Below are 10,608 nucleotides of genomic sequence, written 5' to 3'. Positions count from 1 at the left end.
ATTTTTATTAATTTTGTTCATGTTTATGTGTGAGTTGAATCTTCCCCTCGAGGACCAAAAGATAAAAAAAATTGTAAATATAAGAACCAAAATGAATGTCTTAAACTATCGGGACTAAAAAAAATTATCACAATTATAAGGACTAAAAGGGTAATTAAATCAAAATAAAATAAACTAGAGCAAAATTATGGTGGTGTAGTTAGACACTTTTAATCCTAAATGTCTCGTTGTAGACATATATACCTCTACATATGTGTGCATTTTGCAACCACCACCATTAGTGGAATAAAATTTTAAATGCAAACCCTTCTATGGTATATATCCTATATAGGCATTGTTAATAGTAAATACCAACCGTGAACCAGAAAATTGTGGATTCAACCTTTTTCGTCTTCCTTCTTCCTCATGGCAGTGCTATTTGCAACTCATGTTCTTCTCTTCATATTGTCCACTGCAACAACTCTCCACTTCAGTGCAAGCAAGGCAGCAAGGCTCAATATGACTTGCAGTGAGAAGGAAAGGAATGCACTCCTCAGCTTCAAGCATGGACTAGCAGACCCTTCAAACAGGCTTTCATCGTGGTCTGACAAATCGGATTGCTGTACATGGCCAGGGGTTCACTGCAACAACACAGGTAAAGTCATGGAAATCAATCTTGACACACCTGCGGGCTCTCCCTATAGGGAGTTGAGTGGAGAGATTAGTCCTTCTTTGCTTGAACTAAAATATTTGAATCGTTTGGACTTGAGTTCAAATTATTTTGTTCTTACTCCAATACCAAGCTTCCTAGGCTCATTGGAGAGTCTGAGATACTTGGACCTTAGCTTAAGTGGGTTCATGGGATTAATCCCTCATCAACTAGGAAACCTCTCAAACCTGCAGCACCTTAATCTTGGATACAATTATGCTCTTCAGATAGATAACCTTAATTGGATATCAAGGCTATCTTCCTTAGAGTACCTTGATTTGAGTGGTTCAGACCTTCATAAACAAGGTAACTGGCTTCAAGTACTGAGTGCACTTCCATCTCTTTCAGAACTACACTTGGAGAGCTGTCAAATTGATAACTTAGGACCACCAAAAGGAAAAACCAACTTCACACATCTCCAAGTCCTTGATCTTTCAATTAACAATCTCAATCAGCAAATCCCTTCATGGCTATTTAATCTCAGCACAACTCTTGTCCAACTTGATTTACACAGTAACCTTTTACAGGGACAAATTCCACAAATAATATCAAGCCTTCAGAACATAAAAAATCTAGACCTGCAGAACAACCAGCTCAGTGGGTCACTTCCAGATTCATTAGGCCAGCTTAAGCATCTTGAAGTTCTAAATCTCAGTAATAATACCTTTACTTGTCCAATTCCCTCACCATTTGCAAACTTGTCATCCTTGAGAACTTTAAACCTGGCTCACAACCGACTGAATGGAACCATTCCTAAGAGTTTTGAGTTCCTCAGAAACCTGCAGGTATTGAATCTTGGAACTAATTCTTTGACTGGTGATATGCCTGTAACTCTTGGAACTCTCTCAAATTTAGTGATGTTAGACCTTTCATCTAATTTGTTAGAAGGATCTATAAAAGAGTCAAATTTTGTAAAACTTTTGAAATTAAAGGAACTACGTTTGTCTTGGACAAACTTGTTCCTCAGTGTCAACTCTGGATGGGTTCCTCCTTTTCAACTTGAATATGTTTTACTGAGCTCCTTTGGAATAGGTCCTAAGTTTCCAGAATGGCTAAAAAGGCAAAGTTCTGTGAAGGTTTTGACAATGTCTAAGGCAGGTATCGCAGACTTGGTTCCAAGTTGGTTTTGGAATTGGACTTTGAAAATTGAATTCCTGGATCTGTCGAACAATCTGTTAAGTGGAGACCTATCTAACATCTTTCTCAATTCCAGCGTCATAAATTTGAGTTCTAATTTGTTCAAGGGTACATTGCCAAGTGTGTCTGCAAATTTTGAAGTGCTGAATGTTGCCAATAACTCAATTTGCGGAACAATTTCTCCCTTTTTATGTGGAAAGGAAAATGCTACTAATAAGTTAAGTGTGCTTGATTTTTCAAATAATGTCTTATATGGTGATCTTGGTCACTGTTGGGTGCATTGGCAAGCATTGGTGCATTTGAACTTGGGTAGTAACAATTTGTCTGGTGTTATTCCAAACTCCATGGGGTATCTATCTCAACTTGAGTCTTTGTTGTTAGACGACAACCGCTTCTCTGGATATATTCCTTCAACACTGCAAAATTGCTCTACAATGAAATTCATTGACATGGGCAATAACCAACTTTCTGACGCAATACCAGATTGGATGTGGGAAATGCAATATCTAATGGTTCTTCGTCTAAGATCCAACAATTTCAATGGCAGCATTACTGAAAAGATTTGTCAACTTTCTTCCCTTATAGTGCTGGATCTTGGCAATAACAGCCTGTCAGGATCCATTCCAAATTGTTTGAATGACATGAAGACAATGGCTGGTGAAGATGACTTCTTTGCCAACCCTTTAAGTTATTCATATGGCTCTGACTTCAGTTATAACCACTACAAGGAAACTCTTGTCTTAGTTCCCAAAGGAGATGAGTTAGAGTACAGAGACAATCTGATATTGGTGAGAATGATTGATCTTTCAAGTAATAAGCTGTCTGGAGCAATTCCATCTGAAATTTCCAAGCTATCTGCTTTGCGGTTTTTGAACTTGTCTAGAAATCATCTGTCTGGAGGGATACCAAATGACATGGGAAAAATGAAATTGTTAGAATCCCTTGATCTCTCACTAAACAACATTTCAGGTCAAATCCCTCAAAGCTTATCTGATTTGTCCTTCCTCAGTGTCCTGAATCTATCATACAACAACTTATCAGGCAGAATTCCCACGAGCACCCAACTTCAGAGCTTTGAAGAACTTAGCTACACTGGAAATCCTGAGCTTTGTGGTCCTCCTGTAACAAAAAATTGCACAGACAAGGAAGAGTTGACAGAGAGTGCTTCTGTTGGACACGGTGATGGTAATTTCTTTGGAACATCAGAGTTTGATATCGGTATGGGAGTTGGATTTGCAGCAGGATTTTGGGGTTTTTGCAGTGTTGTTTTCTTCAACAGAACTTGGAGGCGTGCTTATTTTCATTATCTTGACCACTTGAGAGATCTGATTTATGTGATAATAGTTTTGAAGGTAAGAAGGTTACTTGGGAAATTGTGAGTTTACATGTTAACTGTTAGGAGTGAGAGACATTACAACGTGTTATTCTAGACATTAAAAATGTGAAAAGGTTTACCATACTATGTACATGTTCATATGGGCTACCGATATCGCATCAACATTTACTCACTTCTTCCATTATAATGAACTGGAGGCTGAAAGTCGTAATCTTCATTTTTATACTTTTTAGATTATACAAAGTTGGAAAAATTAAAACATTATGTGGTGGGCGAATTAGTGAACAAAAATTATAAGATCTGCACAGCTTATTCTAATTTAATTCTAATTAAGAAATTAATTATTTTCCATTTTACTCCCTTTATGATAAATTTAATTTTTACTTATAAGCCGGTCTCTGATAAACCTTGTACCATATTTTAAAGCAAACCGTAACACATCATAAAACTTAGTGATATAATTTTTGATGTCTTTGTGTGTGTGAGATGTATTGTTAATATTTATAGCATCCTTCCTCATAAAATTTAGGGATATAAAATAATTTGATTTGCCTTTTATGTGTGTGTGCGTGATTTAACGTTAATGTTTACGACCAAGCTAAAATATGACACTACTCATACAACAATTCATATAATTCAGACAACTTCAATTTATTTATCTCTTTCTAACCATGATATCATTTATTATACTTTAAATTTATCTTTCCTTTTGTTGTAAATAACATTTATGTTGTATTTTAAATTTTTAATTAAATTAAAAATATCCAGCATAATGTAAAAGATATTTGTTAATTTTTTCCAAAAGGAAAAATTAATATATATATATATATATATATATATATATATATATATATATTTATATTATACAATAGTAGCTTGACCAAAAGGATCAGTAGAAATAATTAAATTTTGTCGAGTATAAGAAACGTAGCTTCACTGTCCATTATTATTAGCCAAATGTTAACTGGTGAGGAAATTCATTAAAAAAGTAAAAAGAAAATAATTTTCATTGAAGTGTATAAAATTATGTTATTTATGATTTTTTAAAAAATTTTATTGTTCACTATATTTTTCATTTGATATTTTAAAATTAATTATGGGTTCAAACTGCAACTAATAGAATATTTGAATTTTATAAGGCAAGACATTTTGTTATTTACTTAACATGTTCAGGTTTAATGAAAGGATTAATTGATTTAAATAATAGTTAAAATTTTAAGACTAATTAAGTCGAATTTAATTACCTTTGCTGTAAACTATTCAAAGTTTTAAAAAAATTATTAATATTTCTTAAAATAAAAATTTCATTGATTTAAGAAATCCTATACTGTAAATTAAAATAAAATGTTTCTTATTTTAGTATTTGGAACAAGAATAAAATATATTTCTTTGTAGACGATTGTTTAAGTTATGGTAAAAATATTTTTTTTAGAATATTATATTGAACGTGAGTATTTTTATGATTGTTTAAATTTGGCACTTACAATTATTTAAAAAGTAAAATGAAAATAAAAATTATGTTTCTCCTATTATTTAAGTTGATAACTTATTAAAAAATACAAAATATGATACTATTTTTTATAGAAAAAAGTTAAATTCTTTTTCACCACTTCTTTTTATATCAATAATTAATTTTTATATGATAAAGAAAATCATATTTAGGTTTGAATACAATTAGAAATAGATGACACAAACAACCTTTTCAATTGATGAAAATTAAATTTAGTCTTTTTTTCATATATAAGAGAATATTATTTTGTGAATTGAAAAATTGATCAAAATTAAATAGTTGGATTGGAACTAAATACTCTGTTTTTATATAGATTTTTTAACCGAAATATTAAAGTACACCCTTTTCCTATAATTATTGATGTATTCATCAATTATATATTTTTTCCATGCTTGACTTAACTGGCACCATTTGTTGTCCATGACAGGGAACTTGATATGAAGGTAATGCAGTGACCTATGGTTCAAGTTAAAGAAGTCAGACCATGACATGGTTGGACTTTGTGGAGTGTCCAAAGGTTCAAGATGAACAAATGGAAAACCTTGAGATGGACTTGATGGTGTGAGCTATGGTTTAGAAGACAATTTTCTTTTGCATTATTTTTAGTTTGAATATTGAAAAATTGATAATTTAATATTAATTATGGATTGGGATATGATGAAATAGAAGACTTGATTTTTTTTAAATGTTGAACTTTTGTACATAACAAAAGTTTAACAAAAGGATTGATTAAATAATTGTTAAAAATTGAAGTTTAATGACACCAAATTTTCATTTAATAAGTTCTATAGGGTAAATTAAAATAAAATAATGGTTAGCAAAGTAATTTTTTGTCACATGATAATCCAAAGCTAGTTCCATTTGCCAAAAGAGGTTCAATTAAAGATCGACTGTCCCCAAATAGAAGAGTTTTCTTGTACGCCACAAATTTTTTATACATGATTAGAGTGTGATCTTTTAGGGCAAAAAGTGATAAAAGTTAAATGCCACATAAATCCTCGATTCGGTTTGGTTTGACTTTCATGTACATGTTACTAAGAAATAAATAAAAAATTAATAAATGTTTTATATCAAAATATATAAGAGATATATGATACAGAATAGTTTGTAGTAATAGTACTTAACTTATATTTTCAAAGACTTCTCTATATAAACAACATTATATAAGATGCACTTTCATTATTTTTGGAAATGTCTATTTGTTTTTCACCTAAAGGAAAGGAAAACATCATGGAGGAAATGTTCTCTAAAATCAATAATTTGTTCTTCATATCCTTATTTTGAAACAAATCTTTTAAAATTTGAAGTGGCAGATAAAAATATTTCAATGTGATTTTTTCTTGCATACCACATTTGTGTTAAGCAAAATTTAGATTCGCATATAGCATCTCCAATATCCCAAATACCTATAAACAAATGTAAATGTAGAACGATTTAGATTTATTTCTTAATTATTGTTAAAATATAATTGAAAAACATAAAATTATTTGTAAATTTAATATCCTGAATTTAATGCATTCATGTGATTCTCAATGAATTAATCGTTACATCAACATTGTTCTCCAATGATATTGGATGTTCGTTTTGCCACAAATGATACGCGATTGCAGAAATATCAGTTATTATCAAATGAAATTAAGTGCAATAAATATTAGTTGTCAAGTATCAATTATCATACGAAATTAATGATTAAATTGTTAAATATTTTTATGATAATAAATACTGAATTTTTTTTTATAATTAGAATTTAATACAATTATTTAAATTAGGTATCAATTATTCTTAACGGATACGAAAACTAATGTCCCTATTTGAATTAAAAAAGAATTTGATTCACTAAAAACAACCTATATGCATTTTTTTTGTATAAAATTAATTTTAATGTGTAGCTAAATATAACATTGAATGGGAAAATAATCACATAATATAACATTGCATGGGAAAAAAATCACATATAACTATATGGTATAGTAACGCGATGTTTAATCTGATGCGAGATGAAATTTGATAGTCAGGCCTCCAAACCAATTCGTGAATTTCATAAGGTGTAAGTAAGTGATTGTCCAAACAACAAAATATTAAAGAAAATTTTCAAACAACAATGAACACAACTAGAAGAAAAGATAAATAATAAACAAATCACGTTAAACCATGTTACTTATATAAGGCAAAAACGTGTACTCCATGATTAAAGTTTAATCATGCATCATAACAATTTAGAAAAATTCTATATTAAAATGAAAGTTTAAATGTTTTATTTACTGTAATGTACGTTTCATTTTAATATACACTCAATGACAAATACGTTTCATTTTAATCAACCCTATAATTCTACAACGATTTTTAAATACGGAACTCATCATGGATTTTTTATTTTATCATAGCTCATAATTATATAAAGATTTTCTCAACAAAAAAACACACCTACACAACCACACCTACTATTTTTTTTCTTCAAAACTATCCCCACCTCAATTAAGTGATATAATTTTAGTTGTCTTGGTGTGTGAGAGATGTATTGTTAATATTTATAGCATCCTCCCTCATAAAATTTAGGGATATAAAATAATTTGATTTGCCTTTTATGTGTGTGTGCGTGATGTAATTTTAATGTTTACGACCAAGCTAAAAGTACAAAAAAATAATTTCTATCTAAAGGTTTTCTTGTAATAAATATAATGGGTGAAATTAGCCATAATCAAATTCTACCTTTTTTTGTCTCCTTTTTATATACAGTGCCATATATAACAGGAAACTGAATTTGTCCGTTTTCACACTAGACTAACAGCGCCAAGAATGAGAATGAACATAATTTTCAGCAACTTTGATCTGTAGACTCTAGGTTAGTATTAAAAACATAAAACAAATCTCCAATGAGAATGTACATAATTGTCAATATGTCAGAGATTTAATACACTCAAGACTGTAAATATTTTTACCCTATCAACTCATCAATGGTTGTTGTCTCGTTGGCAAGTGCACAAAATTGTCACAAATAAAGTATTCGGAAATCCGAGTGTCAAATCCACAGTTACTTTGTTTATATTTAGATTAATGAAAATTCAATTTAAAAGCAAAAGATAATAAATTTAAAATAACAGATAAAGAAAGATAGAAAATAAGATAAAGAAAAGATAAAATATTTAAAGATAAAATTAGAAGATCAAGGAAAAGATAAAGAGAATTAAAGATAAAAAAGAAAAATTTAAGATAAGATAATATTGAGAACTGACTTGCCTAACCTGCCTAGAATGTATGAGTTTATGATTTTTCTTTACCAATTGAGGTGATCCTATCCTACACGCATTTATTCATTTACTTGCCCCTAATGTCTCACGATGACAAGCCTATTTTACGTACCTATCCCCCCAAATGTCTTTGCAAAGACTCAATATATAAAATGAATGAAGTTCTAATTCTAGACGTTTACTTTGACGCATGGGCATAATGCAATCACTCTATGCCTAGCAATAATTTTATTATGATATTTTTTCTTCTTATTCTATTAGAAGTTATCCTCTCCCGAGCGTCTAACCCCTAAAACTAATGCATGCATATCTTCTTTAAATCTTATTTAGAATCTCCCGAGCATCTAACCCCTAACAGAATATAGAGATGAGTATGCAAGACAAAAACAAAAAAGACAATAGGAAAGAAAAACTGGTATTGCATTGATAAATAGTGAAGAGTACATCATACATCGCTTTGACTTCTAGGCCTGTTAGACCCTAACTAAGGGTTACTGGCTCTCTATTTATAGCTGTTGAGGTGGGTTTTGGGTCTTCGTAGGAGCGCTTAGCGCAACACCCCCTCGTTCAGCGCCTATAGATCACGCGCTTAGCACGCGTGTTGCAGGCTTAGCGCGTGCTTCTATTGGATCGCGGTCTTAGCGCGCGCGTTACAGGCTTAGCGCGTGTGCTTCCTGGCTCGCTTAGCGCGTGACGCGCGCTAAGCGCACGTATTGGACTGGGCCTACTACAAATTTTCTTCTTTTCTTCAATTTTTCTGGCTTTTTTGCTTGTTATATCTCGAGTTTTTATATCTGCAGCCAAAATTCAACAAAACATCAATTTTTTAATATTTAAGCGCAAATAACTGCTAAATAATTATTTTTAAAGATAATTTTACCTTATTTTCTATTATCAAAATAGAATTATTTAGCAGTTATCAATGGTTTACATTTCAACGTGATATGAAAATGATAATATATATAGGTAATATTTGAGTTAAGCTCATGAAAGCCAAATTAGAAGCCCTGCAACTGCAACCAAACTTTCTAACAATCTCTTCCCGATATAAGATGCACTATTCTTAGCTGTGACCGTTTCATCTGTCCCTTGCTTTCTACCATTCTGGGAACTTCCTTCAACTGAATGCACAAAAGAACACCAATTGTCCACTAAAGAGTTATATATTATTTCTCGTGGTTATTTATTTATTTTTATCTAGAGCTTAGGGTTCATGTGGAGAGCTTGAGACGGGTGGAAGACTAAGTTTCAAATGAATATTGACAGTTTTTTACTTACTATAAATCAATTTTGTGTTATCGAATATTTAACAGGTATATCATTATTTAACGATGATAATTTAAAACAATTTTTTAAATATTAGAGATTTTCTCTGAAGAAAAAAATTGTCAAAATTCAAATACAAAAGTCAAATATATATCATGAATTGAAAACATAATTTTATTTTCTTCAAAAAGTACATTTTCCCTCAACAACAAACCGGCAGCTGCAACATCATCCCAACCATCCCTATTATATTTGACAACCACACCCGTGATGAAAATTATAGTGCGGTCTCATTCCACTGTCTCAATAAATAAAAAATATACAAAAAATCACAGTAAGGATATGTTAATTAAGAATTTAATTTAAATACACTTAGAATTGCAATTAATTATATATATTCTCCTATAACTTTTTTTGGTAATTGTTTTACAAATCATTAGGTGATTTCTAATTAATTAACAATTTAAATTTTTACACTGTGTATCAAAATTAAACTCATGTATTAACAGCATCAAAGTTATTTTCGTTTTAATTTTGATACTTTTGTTCTAATTAAGTACTACGTACTAAGAGTTGCCATTCTCATTATTTTATTATATGTACATTCTACATTCTGCTTACAACTTGCAATGAATGGAAAAAGTGGAGCTTGGACATCATTCGTCTGCATGACATTCACACCACTCACAAAAAGTGAGTGGAAATTTTTAGACAAAATAGATAAAGAATTATTAATGTTGAACCATCATTGGAAGTGGAAAGTTCATTATGAGAAAGAAAAGCAGTTCGCCAAAATGGAAAGCAGTATAGTTAAAGAAAGCTCCAGTTTTCAACTTCTAGGCATTCCATGTAGAGATAAGAAATGACAGTTCATAGAAAAGAAAAGGAAAAAAAAATGATGGCTTAAAGATCTTTATTTTTGTGAGTGTTACTGCTTGCACCTCCTTGCTTGCTATGCTATCATTTACTTAACAAAGGTGTAACGAAAGGATTGATTTAAATAATAGTTAAAATTTGAAGACTAATTAAACTAAATTTAATTACCTTTGATTTAAAGTATTAAAAAAATGATTAATATTTTCTTAAAATAAAATTTCATTGATTTAAGCAATTCTATATTGTGATCTAAATTTTTTTTTCTTATTTTAGTATTCGATCTGCACAAGAATAAATCATATTTCTTAGTAGATTATTTAAGTTATCGTATGTATATTTTTTTTTAGAATATTATATTGAACATGAGTAATTTTATGATTGCTTAAATTTGGCAATTAAAATGGAAATTAAAATTATGTTTCTCCTATTATTTAAGTTGATGACATGTAAAAAAATACAAAATATGCTACTAATTTTTTTTAGAAAAAAAGTTAATATTCTTTTTCACACTTCTTTTTATATCACTAATTAATTTTTATATGATAAA

General features: G+C 30.3%; 1 protein-coding gene across 1 annotated transcript; it reads left to right on the top strand.

Moving 5' to 3' along the window:
* Positions 1-448: 448 nt before the first annotated feature.
* LOC114390346 (receptor-like protein EIX2) lies at positions 449-3,299 on the top strand. Its single transcript, XM_028351051.1, has one exon. It carries the CDS (start codon positions 499-501, stop codon positions 3,202-3,204), a length of 2,706 nt encoding a protein of 901 aa, XP_028206852.1. The 5' UTR covers positions 449-498; the 3' UTR covers positions 3,205-3,299.
* The last annotated feature ends 7,309 nt before the right edge of the window (positions 3,300-10,608 follow it).

This window comes from Glycine soja, chromosome 16, assembly GCF_004193775.1.
Source record: "Glycine soja cultivar W05 chromosome 16, ASM419377v2, whole genome shotgun sequence".
Taxonomy (NCBI): Eukaryota; Viridiplantae; Streptophyta; class Magnoliopsida; order Fabales; family Fabaceae; genus Glycine; species Glycine soja.
This window is presented reverse-complemented; position numbering and strand designations above follow the sequence as displayed.